The sequence below is a fragment of the Sinocyclocheilus rhinocerous genome, unplaced genomic scaffold (genome assembly GCF_001515625.1).
Source record: "Sinocyclocheilus rhinocerous isolate Xijiao unplaced genomic scaffold, SAMN03320098_v1.1 scaffold778, whole genome shotgun sequence".
Lineage (NCBI taxonomy): Eukaryota > Metazoa > Chordata > Actinopteri > Cypriniformes > Cyprinidae > Sinocyclocheilus > Sinocyclocheilus rhinocerous.
In genome coordinates, this window is record NW_015650332.1 from 557751 (window position 1) to 574476 (window position 16726).

The 16726-nt window shown below is 42.7% G+C and overlaps 1 protein-coding gene across 1 annotated transcript in view; it reads right to left on the bottom strand.

Annotated features, from left to right (window-relative positions):
- Positions 1-16726, bottom strand: part of LOC107711768 (trichohyalin-like) — a 160560-nt gene that overhangs the window by 122262 nt on the left and 21572 nt on the right. The window contains exon 4 of the mRNA XM_016516814.1: positions 4485-4604. Within this exon, the coding sequence (XP_016372300.1) occupies positions 4485-4604 (120 nt within the window). The remainder of the gene's footprint in view (positions 1-4484; positions 4605-16726) is intronic.

Genomic DNA, 16726 nt, shown 5'->3' on the forward strand with positions numbered 1-16726 from the left:
CCAGGCTCTGTGGAGACAGAAACAGAAGGGTGGTGAGGTTTGAGTAGTGATACGTGGAAGGAAGGGTGAATCCTGTATTGTGAGGGCAGTTGGAGTTGATGTGTGACCGGGTTTATTTGTTTGAGGATAGTGAAGGGGCCAACATATCTGGGACTGAGTTTCTTGCAGGGCAGGCGCATCCTGATGTCCCGTGTTGACAGCTATACCTTCTGCCCAGGTTGGTATAATGGGGTCTCAGCCCTTCGAAGGTCCACTGTTGTCTTGGTTCTGCGCACTGCCTGCTGAAACTGATGGTGAGCTGCATCCCAGACCCGCTCGCTCTCTCGGAACCAGTAATCGACAGAGGGAATATCCGACGGTTCCCCGGACCAGAGGAATAGGGGAGGCTGGTACCCGAGTACGCACTGGAAGGGAGTGAGTCCAGTGGATGGCTGACGAAGAGAGTTCTGTGCATACTCGGCCCAGCCTAGGAACTGGTTCCAAGAGTTCTGGTGGCCATGGCAGAAGGTTCGAAGGAATCCAGGACTAATTTGATCACAAGGAGTTCCCTGTTGCCGATGTCGTAGTTTCTCTCCGCCGGGCTGGGTTTGCGGGAGAAGAAGGCACATGGATGGAGTTTGGCTGGAGTCCCCTGCTGCTGCGAAAGCACCGCTCCTACCCCCGTAGTGGAAGCGTCCGCCTCTACCACGAACGGTTTGTTGGGGTCTGGGTGGACGAGGAGCGGTGCCGAGGTGAAGGCGTCCTTCAGGGTGTCAAAGGCCTCCGTGGCAGCTGGTGACCAGGACAGGGATTTGGGCTTGTCTCTCAGCATACTGGTGAGCGGACTGGTTATGGAACTGTAATGGTGGATGAATCTCCGATAAAAGTTGGCGAAACCCAGGAGCCTTTACAATTCTTTGACGGTAGTGTGAACTGGCCAGTTTTGGATGGCATCCACCTTCCTCTCGTCCATCTGGATACCCCCGTCGTTGATGACATATGCAAGGAACTGCAGTGAGGACTGATGGAATGAACATTTCTCGGCTTTAAGGAACAGATGGAATTCTCTCAGGTGTTTCAGGACCTCCGCAACGTGGTGGCGATGTTCGGCCAAGCTCCGGGAGTAGATTAGGATGTCATCAATATAGACGAGGACGAACCGGTGTAGATACTCCCGGAGCACCTCATGCATAAAGTCCTGGAATACGGAGGGGGCGTTTACTAGTCCATACGGCATAACAAGATACTCGTAGTGTCCAGTAGGGGTCACGAAGGCAGTCTTCCACTCGTCCCCCTCACATATCCGGATGAGGTTGTACGCGCTGCGGAGGTCTAACTTGGTGAAGACGGTGGCTCCGCGGAGATGTTCCAATGCCGCTGGGACGAGAGGAAGTGGATAGCGGAACTTGACGGTACTCTTGTTTAGAACCCGGTAATCAATGCAAGGCCTCAAACCCCCGTCCTTCTTGGCCACGAAGAAGAAGCTGGAAGCAGCAGGGGACGTGGAAGGGCGGATGTAGCCCTGATGTAATGCTTCCTCGATATACTCCTCCATGGCCTTCTGTTCGGGGAGTGATAGGGGATAAATCCTTCCATGGGGCACTGGCTCACCCTCAGTCAGGTCTATGGCACAGTCCCATGGCCGGTGCGGAGGTAACTGGGAGGCTTCGGGCGGGCAGAATACGTCACTGAAGGGGGCATAACAGGCTGGGACATCTACTGACTGTTTCTCTATCGGGCTTTCGATAGACGTGGAGCAGAGTGTGAGGGCTTCGGAGTGCGGAGGTGATGGCTGAGGAAGGTGGGGGAAACAGTCAGGAAAACAGGTGCTGCCCAGTGCGAGCGAACACTGCAGCAGAAATCCGTTGCACTCCTCCGCCAAACCAGAGAAGGGCGCTGGCCGGACCATGGGACTGGTAAGTATTCTCGTGGAAGAGGGAGCAGTGGTGGTGACGGGCGGAATTGGTGGTGTGACAACCGCAGGGGTGAGTATCCTCTTGAGGGCATCCACGATCTCCTGGAACGGGTCGGAAGCACTCATCTTGCTGACTCCTTTGAGGTCCGATCTTCTGTTACGGCAGGGGACGCACACAGAGGGTTAGACACGTTGCGTATAGCTGAGGCTGCTGTGTCAGTGCGAGCGAACACTGCAGCAGAAATCCGTTGCACTCCTCCGCCAAACCAGAGAAGGGCGCTGGCCGGGCCATGGGACTGGTAAGTATTCTCGTGGAAGAGGGAGCAGTGGTGGTGACGGGCGGAATTGGTGGTGTGACAACCGCAGGGGTGAGTATCCTCTTGAGGGCATCCACGATCTCCTGGAACGGGTCGGAAGCACTCATCTTGCTGACTCCTTTGAGGTCCGATCTTCTGTTACGGAAGGAGACTCACACAGAGGGTTAGAGAGAAACAATGATGTTTATTTCCAGCAAGTGAGGCAGAGGATACGGGCAGGTGAATTCTAAGCTAGATAGGAAGTCCTTTGGGAGGATGAGGAGAGATAACTCTAGTAAGGGGATTCCCAGGAGATCGTGGAAGGAAAACAGTGGATAGCACACACCTCCGATGGTGAGTGACGGGGTATCCACGGAGCGAGGGAGGATTGCAGAGAGAGAGTGTCCACTTTGTTGGAACGAGATCGGACACTGGAGTGATGTGAGGTGTGTGCTTATAAATGGGAGCTGGGAGTGATTGATGATCCGTGACAGGTGCGTGTGATTAGAACATAGGTGATGGTGTTCGCTGTGATTGTGAGGTGGTTGAGCCTGGCTGATCTGTGACACTTGTTGACCATAAGATACTTCCTTCAAATATATAAAACTACAAATTAATATATAAAATAAATACATTCGGGATGATACATCTATTCACTCTGTTTGTTTGTTAGTTTTGTAAATTATTAAAAGTATATAATATTACTGTATAATGCACACTATTACTATTATGTTTAATAATTTTAAATGTTTATCAAAGTTTATTAAAATAATATTATTTATTAAAGGAGACCTATAATGTTCCTTTTTTTTACAATATATGTAATATACATCTCAGGTGTCCCCAGAATGTGTATGTTTTAGCTCAAAATACCCCACAGATGATTTATTATATCGTTTTGAAAATGCCTATTTTGAGTGGAAGCAGAAACAAGCTGTTTTCGTGCATGTCTCTTTAAATGCAAATGAGTTGCTGCTCCCTGCCCCCTTTTCCAAAATAGGGTTGTGCCTTTACAGCTCGTTCCTCAGATACTCTGCTAAAAAAAAAAACATCTATCTGGTTTTGATTATCAAGTCTATTGCACTGAAATCATGCATTTTAAACCATATTAGTTTAAACTTCTGATATATGGTATATATATATATATAGATAGCGCACAGAGAGCGGCTGTCACATGGCATGTGAGTACTAAACTAAGTTCTCTTTCATGTCTTATTGCGCTTAACACACATGAGTTACAAAAACATTTGGTTATGTGTAGGTAAACAGCTGGGAAACAAATTTTTGTATTTTGTATTTGCATGTTTATATTAGATCTTTGTGTCAGCAGCGTAATATACAGTAAATAAATCAACAAATCCACTGCTCTCTTGTCTCCTCTTAGGCTGGGACTTTTGTGTTTTGTGCTTGTCAGTGCAGCCAAAGACAGAAAAGTTAGCATGCTTTGCTTGAACTTTCGCCATGGCATTAGAACTGGTACACCGTTGTCACTTGCAAAAACACAATGGAGTCACCGTAGGTGGAAACTTACAGATTAAGGGGCAAGATCTAAGCAGCTTGTTTTTCATAAGCTTGCAGAGAATGGCTTACCATGGCTTACTTGGGTTGTTCTTTTTCACGTTTTCTGGATTGGTAGATGCACTGGGGACACAATTATAGCACTTAAACAAGAGAAAATGTCAGATTTACATGATATGTCACCTTTAATGCTTTTAGTAATTGTCTTTTATGTGTATTTTTTTAATGTTTTTAGTATTATAAACCCTATTTTACCATACCAATAAAACATGTTAATTCTGCTTCTGAAAGCCTGCCAAGAATGGGGGAGAAATGTCAGTCAATCATTTTGATTTGCAATTAGACTAGTGTATGATTTATACTACTGCTATAGTCAAGTAATCTGACTGAAATAAGAAATTCAATGGTCAGGCATAATAACAGTCTTTCCTGAAAAAACATCAAAAGATTTTGAGATTTTGTCTTTTTTTTCCCCATGTAGTTAATCCCAGTATACAGCTACACATAAATCTATTCTGCTCAAATCAATGTACGCTTGTTCTCTTTTTAGTTCTCCTTCCCTTTTCAAAGTTTTTTTTTTCTCACACTTGTGCCTGCAAACACCCACAAGTGTACTCACACACGCACACAGTTGTTTCCCATCTGCAGAGCTCTTCCTGTCGTGCCGTGGCTGAGGTGGCTACTGCAGACAATCCACACACGCACTCACGACCCTATGAGATCTGCTGCGCTTGTTCTTTTGTCTCTCTTGCACCATTGTTCCCTCATTTCCTTACCTAAAGTGCAGGCGGCAAGTGCGCTCGTTTTCCAGCTCTGTAATCGCTGTTTTTTTCTCCGCCTTCACACTCTCCATCTCACGCGTGACCACGCACAGCTGCAGGTCAAGGCCCTTCGTGCTGGAAAAGAGACATAGAGTGAGATATACACAGAAAGCAGCAATGGCACAATAATTATTACGTGGAGTTTTATATATATATATATGGAACAATATTGTTTGTGTGGAAACATTTCACATGTCGATTTTCCAAATATAAAAAGTCTTTTTTTTCTCTCAATTAAAGTTCAATGGCAGGAGAGCGGCCCAGCCACAGAGCAGGAGGGTTGCGTTACGCGCTGTGTGTGTGGAGTGTGTGAGACTAAATGAGAGACAGATTCTGTAGGGCAGATATAGGGTCTGCAGAATATTATGGGCTTTTGTGGATCTCACAAAGACAAGGTCGCTATAGCAACGGAAGAGTACACACCAAGGCTGACTAAATCCCTGGCACGAAGGGGTTTATCGAACCTGAGGCAATAGCTGATGTATCAGTGTGATATCACTGGGAGCGTAATTGTCTGTCATTGTGTTTGCGTGTGCCCATTTCAGTGCCTATTTCAGGCTCGTGTTTGTGTAAGACAGAACGAGAGCGTGAGAGAGAGTGTGTGAGTGCTATTGTTTGTGTTTGTGCTGGTAAAAGACATGGGTTTGAATAAATTTAGACCTAAAAAAGATTCCGACCTGCAGATTCTTGGCTTCTTGTGGTGAAGTCATGAATTTCATTCACATCTGTATGTATTCGTGAGAAATCAGAACGCATGCGGATCTATAAATTCCAATGCATTAGTTTCCAGTAGCTGAACTCAGAAAAGGCCCGAGTGTTTGTGGACACGCTTTGAATTTGTTTGCGTCTGGACAGATTCTGGTGCATGCTGGTGTAGGACAGCCATAGAATCACATTTTGTGATCTTGCAATGATGTATTTCAGTTAATAGCCCTCTATGGAAAATGGAAAATGCTTAGGAAACTAATTTATTTGAGAGAAATTCATTTCTCTTCTAATTAAATTCATATGTACTTCAAACTTCTATGGTCTCAAATGGAATTGTCATTCAATATGTCCTTCAATGCTGTTCTTCAAAGCATAACGCATCCCGACTGCTGAGCTGATTCTGCACTCAGAGTTCTATATTTTGCCTGAGAACAAGTTGTTCATGCATAAATGAATAACTGCAAAACATTTAATTGATTCAGTTTTCTATAAAATGTCCCAAGGAAATGCATTATTGAAGTTTCAGCTGGAATACAGAGTAGCAGACATGTTGTTATAACATAATATTTTTGCTAAATTATATATTTTTTAAATATATATTATAATACAACATAGTTATTTAAATTGATTTTTTTTTTTCATATTGTGTGTAATTGCAGCCTTGGTGAGCACAAGAGACTAATTAAAAAAATATTATACATCATATATATAAATATTATACATGATATACATAATATTTTTGCTCAAAATAGTTATTTTAAATAGATTTTTCATATTGTGTGTAATTGCAGCCTTGGTGAGCTCAAGAGACTAATTTTAAAAATAAGAAGTAAATCCACACACAAACACACACACACTCAAAAACAAACAAACAAGCCAGGTTAAAATCTCAGCAGATGCTCACTTACAACAAAATCCTGAAAAACAAATACACACGGCACAGCTGTGTTCTCCTAATGAATATACTCTATTGTTTGGATAATGTTAAAAGAGCTCTATTGCCAGATCAGTATATGGGGTGTATGGGGAATGTAAGTGTATAAGGGGCAAAAACGGCTTCCAGATCAATATTCTTAGTTTGACATTTCTGATATACGGCCCTTTTGAGCTTAAGTGTCTGCTCATACTGTGAAAAAAGGACTTCAAAAACCCCACAAAGGAAAAGAAAAATGAAGCTCTTTTGACTCTTTATTATCCCTTAACAAATCTCAGAGCCACAGCTGAACACAGAGATGCAAGAGTGAGAATGTACTGTTCTCACTTCTGTTGTCAGACGATCCAGCCATGCTGAAATATGGCGCAGCCACAGATGGCTTCGGAATGCACTGTACCCAGTACTGTCAGTGAAATTACACACGCTACAATCTTGTAAGGACATGAGAGACCTGTTCCAGAATCTTCATCACTTATTTAAGGGCACTGAGAAAGCAGCACGAAACATTATATTCATCTTCAGATGCTTCTGTTATTTCCATTATACATTCCCACCATCCACACAGGTAAATTCCGAGGCTTATGGGTATTTAGAAGTCTTCAGATGCTAAATACCGCAGAAATGAGCAGATTACAGAGTATTTCATCAGAACATAAATCCATACGTTAAGATTTAGCGCAGACTGTTGTGATACAGAGGGTTCTGATGTATTGTGGGTAAACGCAGCAGATGTTGGCCCTATTGTCTCAAAGCAAGGCTTAAAGAGACACAGTTGCAGAGCTAGCGATGTCTGGCTCATTACCTCACTTGTTACTCAATCAGAATTAGAGCAGAGCCTCAGACTGGGTACAGACATTCAGCTGCCGACGGAGTGTGTGTGTGTGTGTGTGTGTGTGTGTACTTTATATGCTTCCTGTCTAGCATTTTGCCAAATTGATGAGAGAAACTGTATGTCGGAGGTCACACTGGACTCAGGCCTTCTGGCGACTTCTGCAGAATGAGACTGTATTGTTCAAATAGCAGGTTCATTTATTACAGATTTATGATTTGTTGCCTTAAAACGGTAGCAAATCTCAAGAGGTCATTATGAAACATCATTATGGTTTTACATAAATTTGCCATTGCCAAACATGAAGGGCAATTAGAATTACCTATGATTCTTTGTAAACAACAACAACAACAACAACAAAACTTTAGTTTGGCTTTAAATCAAAGCATCAGTGGTAACACATGTAACAACTTTCCTTTAAGGTTTACACATAATTCTTCCAAAGCATGACAGGATTTGTGAATCTAGCAGATAGCACAAAGCACCGTGAACTGCTCTCATGTTAAATCTAGAATTTTCAAACCGTTTAGTATTTTATTCAGACCTTTACAAATGCTACTCTCTGACATTGTCATTTACTCACCCTCATAACAAACCCATAAGTCCAACACTCATCTTCAAAAAACACAGTATAAACATTGATAAGCGTGCATACATAGAGCACATCAAATATGGTAAATGGAAACTAAACATGTTTGATGCACGAGACCCAATGATGTTTGTTCTCACATGTCCCACAAGCATATTTGAGCTTCCATTTACTATATTTGAAAAGCTTTATGTATGTGCTTTTATGTGATTAAAATCCTAAATTAAATGTGCTCTTCAGAAGACCTGAGTGAACCGTTCGATTCATAGATTCATTACTTTAACAGCATCTTTTTTCGAAGTATTAAAGTTTTTGGTTGTGTGGACTTTCAGTGGAAAGACAAACATGATGAGAAAATATCTTCATTTGTGTGCAGAAACATAAGGATGAGTAAATGATGTACATTTTCAGTTTTGATTGAACTATCCCTTTAAATGAACCGTTTCTGTATTACTCACTTTCTAATGTTCATTTTATTAAACTTAAGAATGGAAACACAAAATGCTTAAAAAACAGATGTTTATTAAATGAAACACAAGTAAATTATAAACAGCACCATTGGGGATGACATAAGATAAGCAGAACTGATAGACTGCAGTGATGGAGGATCTCAACACACTCCCTCCATGGGTTCAGTTATATCTCCCACTGAAACACAGAAAACACATTTACCCTCATTATCCTGTTAATGTCAATTTATGAGTAGATAAATCAGTTTTATATGCACTGCCATTAACAGTTATTTCACAAACAAAACTCGTAAAACACCAAGCCGAACGTGCTAAATATTTCTTGTGCTTACTGTTACCTGTGGTCAGACGCATGAACGAATCCTGTGCAGTATGGTTAGGTAGCGAGATACCCATGGCCTTTCTAATACCGTACACACTGCACACGTCACCAGGAGTCACCTGACTGGTCAGCTGGGTCAGGTTACCCGTAACTTTCTCCGCTGCAAGAAGGATGGTGGGGGTTAGAAGTTATCTAAACTGTACAAAATATATCTGCTTTTAAAAGCTGCTGAAACCCACAGGTCTGTTAATGTGCAACAATACTGACTCACTAAAACGTCTTGAGTATAGAAACACTTAAAGCTCAAGAGGCAGGAAAAAAACATCCTTTCCAGTAAATGTTTGTCTAGTATCTGGAAGAGTGAGAGCAGTAAACGTGTGTGTGTGTGTGTGTGTGTGTGTGTGTGTGTGTGTGTACCAAGAGATCTGAGTCGTGATAAATCCCAGACTAAAGACGACTCTTCTGTTCTCTCATCTACAGGACTGTGTGTGCGTGTAGGAAGCTGAAAAAATTGTGATAACAGCAAGCAACTGGCTGTGGTTGCAACCATGTGCGTGAGTGAGCCGGGGAACCTACCTGCTCTTTCTATTAACGTGTTATTGAGTGGGAGGCCGAGTGTGCGTGTGCTTCCGTACATTTATCTGTGTGACTTCATGCAACGGTGAATCACTATAATGATTTTGTGCTAGTTATAGACATTTATGATACTGTGTCACTGGCTTTGTTCCAATACCTAGTGAGTCACTTGGTGTCTACGTCCTACATAGGCTGAAATGAAACCTCATAAGGAAGTGATTTGAAACTATACATAGGCAGTGACTTTGAGCTCCTCACATGAAGCATACAGATTTTTCAATGCAGCATATTTCTAAGGGAACAACATGATACTCTAATAAGTATAAAAATGCATAACACTGGTTAAATATTTCTGCAACTGGAAACAAAAAAAAAATACTATAAAATCTGGTATATTTTTTTTCTGAAATATAATAATGCATTATCACAGTTGACAGAAAACACTGATAGAAATGTGTTATGCTTAAATGTTTGAAAATATGACAACTGTTTGTAATTGAATTTTTGGATGCTGAGGTAGGGGGCTCAGGAGAGGATGGGAAATTGTGTTTTGCCAACAAAAAAATATGCATTTAAAAATAATAATAATGAAAATGTTAATACAATTTATTTATTAAATAAATAATAACAGTACATTTAAATAATAATAAATATTTAAAAAGAAAACAGATGCAAGACAATAATTCACTGCACAAGCCATGTTTAGTTCTACTGCAAGAGACAGATCAATTTTTGTGCCAAATAATTGGACATAGCCTTGGACGTCTATAACAGAATGTTTATGAAAAGTTTTGGGACATAATCCTATTTTTCTTTTGCTATTCCAAAGATGGAAAATCTACTTAGTAATAGTTAGTAGGGTAGTTGTTAAGTTTAGGTATGGGGTCAGATTACACTCTAAAAAACGCTGGGTTGTTTCAACCCAACTTTGGGTCCAACCAGCTGTTGGGTTTTACATTTTTTACATTAAATGTACAACCCAAAAGTTGGGTTAGTCCATAGTTGACCCAAAGATGGGCTGAAACAACCCAGTATTTTTTAGAGCGTAAGAAATCTAAAATATGGCCATGCAGAATAAGGCATTAACATATGCTTCATAAGTACTAATAAACAGCCAATATGCTAGTAATATGCATGCTAACAAGCAACTAGTTAGTGAGAATTGGTCCTTAAAATAAAGTGTTACCAGTCTGCTATGCTATTTGCATTTTACTATTTGCATGTAGCATAGTTTGTTCACGTCCGTCCCCCATCACTACAATCTTGTGACTCATATACTCATAGTATGCCAGATTTATAATTTGAACCAGAGTCGGATAATAACTTGGCAGCAGTAATGTAAGCAAATGCCATGTGTTTGTCACATAAAGAACGATTAAATGAAAAGTCATCATTTCATTGCCTACTTAAATTAGACAAGGACCTAATATAAAATCAATACCAGTGAACCAGGTACACGTCTGGATAACCTATGTGTTGACGTACTATGATCAACGTTTGTCTATTCTCCCAACACATCCAGCCTTGTTTTGCCAGCCATTGTGATCAAAAGAAGAAATATCACACCATCTAACAAAAAACCAATTACGCAACGATGAACAAGTACGATACAGCATCATGCCAACAAAATGTGCCGGTTCCGCTTCTTTCAGCATGCCGGAAGACCCAGTGGGCTTCTCACCCCTCTGTTGAACAGCTCTGCGATTGAACGTGAGGTTTTGATCAGCAGTGTGAAGCTGGGGAGCATTAGAGTAATGAACACAGAACAGAGACGTGACTCATGGCCGCATTCCCAATCAGTCGAGAAGCTCATAGAGCTCATTCTAAATCACCATCTTACTGAAAGAACCAGGCTACTGGGAAGCAGCCATGTGGAATATTCTGGATCACTTCTCAAACCTTTGGAAATACAAAAAGGGTTGCTTTAATCATTGCAAAGACAAACAAAACTTATCCTAATTAACTGAACTGACATGTATAGTCTGGCTAATTTTATTACTCGGCGCTGATGAGCAAATGAAGCGTTAATGTGAAAACAAGAATAGAAGTAGCACGCAAATTTCAAAGGGCATTAGTGTCAAAAAAGACTGTGCGTGTATGTATAAAACAGAGAAACAGCCTGTCCTTCCCTTCCTAAAGCAGTTCCTTGATTATAATCATTGCTATGGCATCATTCATGGAAACCAAACATCATAAAACACAAACGAGATGAGATACATACAAACACTGAGACACTCAACAACACACACTTACACTCTCTTTCACTCAAGGATGAGATCCTTTGATGTTATTTCAGTCAGAAAAGAAACGTTGTTAGCCTTTCTCCAGGCTCACCGAAGTTTATGCATGGGTCTTGAATGAGATCACAAAAAAGTCTAGCTGAAATATGAAAATCATATGCATCATTATGACTCTCCTTTCCTGCAAATCCACAACAGGAGGCTATCAGTTTTTATTATTTATTATTTTTTGCCGTTTACTCCTCTGTTGCCGCTGCCATTGTCATCGCAACTGTTGAGGAGAATCTTCAATGTGTGCCTGAAGCTAAATGTGTGGCTTACTCATGTTTTCCCAGACTTCCTTATACAAGCAAGACACACAAAAGTACATCAGATGCATTTTATGTGCAGGTGAATAAATGAGACCTCTGGGTTTGCATACACAAAATATCTCTCACATTCGTATAGACATGAGTATGCAGACGTACGCAAAAACGCAAGGCCTGGGGTTTGAGGTGATGAGGGAAGAAAGGAAATATATAGCTCATGTTTCAGCTCCATTGCTTTCCATAAGGACACAATATACACCTGTTTGAAATATGAATGCAGAAATAAAATAGGAACAAAAGAAAAAAAAAACGGGGAAAAAAACAAAGAAAGAAAGAAAGAACATGTTCTAGTCTGCGAGACTGGTTCCTTTGATTTGCAAATATATCCTGAATGAAAGGTTGAAAGGTCAAAAGAAAGAAATAACAAATGAAAGGTTGAAAGAATGAAAGAACAAATGAAAGGTTGAAAGAAAGAAAGAAAGAAAGAAAGAAAGAAAGAAAGAAAGAAAGAAAGAAAGAAAGAAAGAAAGAAAGAAAGAAAGAAAGAAAGAAAGAAAGAAAGAAAGAAAGAAAGAAAGAAAGAAAGAAAGAAAGAAAGAAAGAAAGAAAGAAAGAAAGAAAGAAAGAAAGAAAGAAAGAAAGAAAGAAAGAAAGAAAGAAAGAAAGAACATGCTCTAGTCTGGTTCCTTTGATTTGCAAATATATCCTGAATGAAATGTTGAAAGGTCAAAAGAAAGAAATAACAAATGAAAGGCTGAAAGGTCGAAAGGTCGAAAGAAATAAATAAATGAAAGGTCGAAAGAATGAAAGAACAAATGAAAAAAGGTAAAAGAAACAAAGAAAGGTCGCAAGGTCGAAAGAAAGAAAGAAAGAAAGAAAGAAAAAAAGAAAGAAAGAAAGAAAGAAAGAAAGAACATGTTCTAGTCTGCGAGACTGGTTCCTTTGATTTGCAAATATATCCTGAATGAAAGGTTGAAAGGTCAAAAGAAAGAAATAACAAATGAAAGGTTGAAAGAATGAAAGAACAAAAGAAAGAAAGAAAGAAAGAAAGAAAGAAAGAAAGAACATGCTCTAGTCTGGTTCCTTTGATTTGCAAATATATCCTGAATGAAATGTTGAAAGGTCAAAAGAAAGAAATAACAAATGAAAGGCTGAAAGGTCGAAAGGTCGAAAGAAATAAATAAATGAAAGGTCGAAAGAATGAAAGAACAAATGAAAAAAGGTAAAAGAAACAAAGAAAGGTCGCAAGGTCGAAAGAAAGAAAGAAAGAAAGAAAGAAAAAAAGAAAGAAAGAAAGAAAGAACATGTTCCCTTCCGAGGGAACTGTGAACTAACTGCTTTCTCTAGGGGTCGCTATGGCGCCTCCAGCGTGACCGGTGTCTGAAGCATACATGTAAACACACCAATGCTATTGGCCGGTGACAGCCTATGACGTCATCACCGGCGTGACCACAGTATAAAAGGGAGCCAGGAGAACACGTCATCCTCTTCTTCGTCTTCAGAGACTGTTTTGTTTGAAGTGCATTCTGGTAAGAACGCTGTTTCTGTTTGTTACTTTTATGGCAAGCACTAGCACTAGCAAGGCGTTTAGGAGATGTGTGGATTCCAGCGTGACCGGTGTCTGAAGCATACATGTAAACACACCAATGCTATTGGCCGGTGACAGCCTATGACGTCATCACCGGCGTGACCACAGTATAAAAGGGAGCCAGGAGAACACGTCATCCTCTTCTTCGTCTTCAGAGACTGTTTTGTTTGAAGTGCATTCTGGTAAGAACGCTGTTTCTGTTTGTTACTTTTATGGCAAGCACTAGCACTAGCAAGGCGTTTAGGAGATGTGTGGATCCATGTCCGTGTTATCTGACACCCGATGACACACACGACCTTTGCGTCATATGTTTGGGCGAAGAGCACGCGCGTGATGTCCTTGAGGGGGCAGCATGCGTTCATTGTGAGCTTTTTTTCCATGAGGAAGTTCCGCTCTCGTTTGGCCCTTTTTTCGAGGAAAGAGGGTCAGCCATCGGTTCCTCAGGGCTCAGGACCAGCCGCTGCTGAGGCACAGAGGAAACTGAGCTCATGGGGGTCTCAGGTGGACCTGGCCGATGAATTAAAGAAGGGGCTTTCCCTTTCTCGTTCATCGGTCATGGACGAGAGTGAGCTGCTGGAGGATGATGTTATTTCTCTGACGTCATCCGATCCAGTGGCTAGTGCTCTGCTGGCTCCCGGCCAGGAAGAGCAGGAGATGTCAGAGGGGGACGAGGAAGCTGAGACTGAGTCCTCTCAAACCTCCTGCCCTGCGTATGAGGAGCTGCTTGAGGTTATGGAATGCGCCACGGCAAGAAGCGGACTAAGAAGGTGGCGCCTCGCGGTCGACTCGATGAGCGCTATCTTTCTGACCATAACCCTCCAGCCCAGGTGAGTCTTCCATTTCTTCCTGATCTTCATGTGGAGATTGAGAAGACTTGGAAAAATCTGTTCTCTTCGCGCATCCACCGGTTTCATCAGACTAGTTATGCCAACATAGAGGGGATGCGCGAGAGCGGATATGAGAGGGTACCCCCCATTGAAGAGAATGAGCCTGCCATCTCGCTATGGGAGAGACATCCTCTCTTAAGACTGCCTCCTTGCCATCCAGAGCCCTTCAAATGACATCTTGTCTGAATGGCAGGGCGTACGCAGCAGCAGGTCAGACGGCGACTTCATTGCATACCATGGCAATTTTGCAAGCCTACCAGGCTGACCTGCTGAAAGACCTGGATAAAGGTCAGGGTCTTTCCCCTGAAGAAGTGTCTGAGCTGCACCGCACTACGGATCTCGCTCTCCGTGCCACCAAACAGACTGCTACTGCCATGGGCAAATCTATGGCGGCTATGGTGGTAATGGAGAGACATCTGTGGGTGAACCTGGCTGACATCGGGGCGAAGGAGAGGGGCTTTCTCCTTGATGCGCCGGTCTCTCCTTCTAAATTTTTCGGTACTTCCGTCGAGACGGTTGTCGAGAAGTTTAAGGAGGCGAGGGCGCGCTCAGCTGCTTTTAAGTCCTTCATCCCACGAAGGCCCAGGTCTCAGCCTGAACAAAGGGGTCCTGGCCCGTCTTGGTCTAAGGACAGGTTCAGAAGGCTAGTGTCGCGACTCGTGCCCCTCCTCCGCCTGCGGGCAGGTCTAGAAGGCGGCGCGAGTCGAGGGGTCAGAGGCAAGACCTGAAGGAGGTGATCCAGACAAGGCGTTCCCAACACTCTCGTCCGGACCGGGACAGATCTCCCTCTTAGGGTATTTACATCTACTCTCGTCTTCCTCCCCCAATTCCCCTGTTAACTTTTTCCTGCCCTAATCATGGTAAGAACCTCCATGCAACCGGCATTACAGTCTCCGGCTGGACCAATGATGTTCCGGTAAGTTTCTATGTCTCATAGTACTACCTACTGAAGGTCCGGGGGAGACAGGTGTGTGAGCCATGGTGGGTTAGTATTAGGGCTGCACGATTATGACAAAAATCATTATTGTCGATTATTCCCTTGAAATTGTAATTGCGATTATTAATTACGATTATCACAATTGACATTGAATGATGTTTATACCATTGTTTGATGCAACTGCATGCCGTTAATTGCCGCTTTGAACGATTACGTAATTGTGGCATCCATAATTGTAATCGCGATTAGAATTTCGATTAATTGTGCAGCCCTAGTGAGTATGATCCATGTCTTCTTTGCTAGCCTTGACTAGTTTTTTGAATTGCAGTTCCTCTTGTCCTGTGTTGTTTTAATATCTCAGTCTCCGCTGAGATTCCTTTTTCTAACATGTATGTTATACTGTTTCATTCTTAGATGGAAGCATTTCCTTTCTCTTCCAGTGAGCCTTGCTGAGGATACATCACTTATGCTGGCTGGCAGGATCCTGATGGCTTGTAAACCTTGTGCTGGCTGGACTTCGACTCTGAGTTGGTAGGCTTCCCCGAGAAGCCTCCTTGATCATTCATGTCCTCAGTATGAGTACTGCAACCTCAGGACCTGCGGGCCTTTGAGGGTTGCTCGGTCTTGCCTTGAGGGGCATCTTTAGACCTGAGCTGGGTTTATTTGGCTGAGCCTGAGGGCTTGCCTCAGCCTAGGATCGAGAGCGCAGCTCCCATAATCATATGATGCACACCAAGTAGTAAAGTCTTTTTGTGACTTCCTTGGGCAATTATTTCTATGGTGGTAGTTTGCAGCTCCCCCTGTTGGGAGTTTTATCTGCATTCTGAGCATGGTGCTCCCCTTTCTGCGGGTGGGTCTTTACAATCTGGACGCTAGTTTTTGTGCACCTTTTTTAAAAACCCTTGTTGGGTAAGGGTGGCGCGATGCTGACATCATCCCCTTTCTCTGAGTTGGTTCTGGCCCCGGTTTTACCTTGGGCCCCACTCTCCGTGTACACACTTTGTAGACAGGGTTTTGCTACCAAGTCCCCTGGGTATTTTATACTCTCAGAGCGGGAAGTAGTCCCTGTGTTACAAGCCAGGATATGGGTTTTTGCCAGCCCTGGTTCTTGGTTGTATCCCCTTAAAGGAATCCTTTCTTTATGATTCCAAGCCTTGAGCTTTGCCCTGGGCTTGGGTTTTTCATAAGCCAGCCCTTGCAGGTAAGTTTTTTGGCACAGCTCAGGCCTACACGCTAGTTTTTGTGCACCTTTTTTAAAAACCCTTGTTGGGTAAGGGTGGCGCGATGCTGACATCATCCCCTTTCTCTGAGTTGGTTCTGGCCCCGGTTTTACCTTGGGCCGCACTCTCCGTGTACACACTTTGTAGACAGGGTTTTGCTACCAAGTCCCCTGGGTATTTTATACTCTCAGAGCGGGAAGTAGTCCCTGTGTTACAAGCCAGGATATGGGTTTTTGCCAGCCCTGGTTCTTGGTTGTATCCCCTTAAAGGAATCCTTTCTTTATGATTCCAAGCCTTGAGCTTTGCCCTGGGCTTGGGTTTTTCATAAGCCAGCCCTTGCAGGTAAGTTTTTTGGCACAGCTCGGGCCTTTTGGCCGTAGGGGATCATATCACTAACAGCCGTCAGAAACGTCCTAGGAGCAGCTCCTCTGATTTGGTTGAGTTGGTACTTAGTGCTCGCCTGTTTGGCATGCACTCCCCTCAGCATGGTGGCGTGGGTATACCGTTCCCCATAGCGACCCCTAGAGGATGCAGTTCAAAGTTCCCTCGGAAGGGAACGTCTCAGGTTACGTATGTAACCATGGTTCCC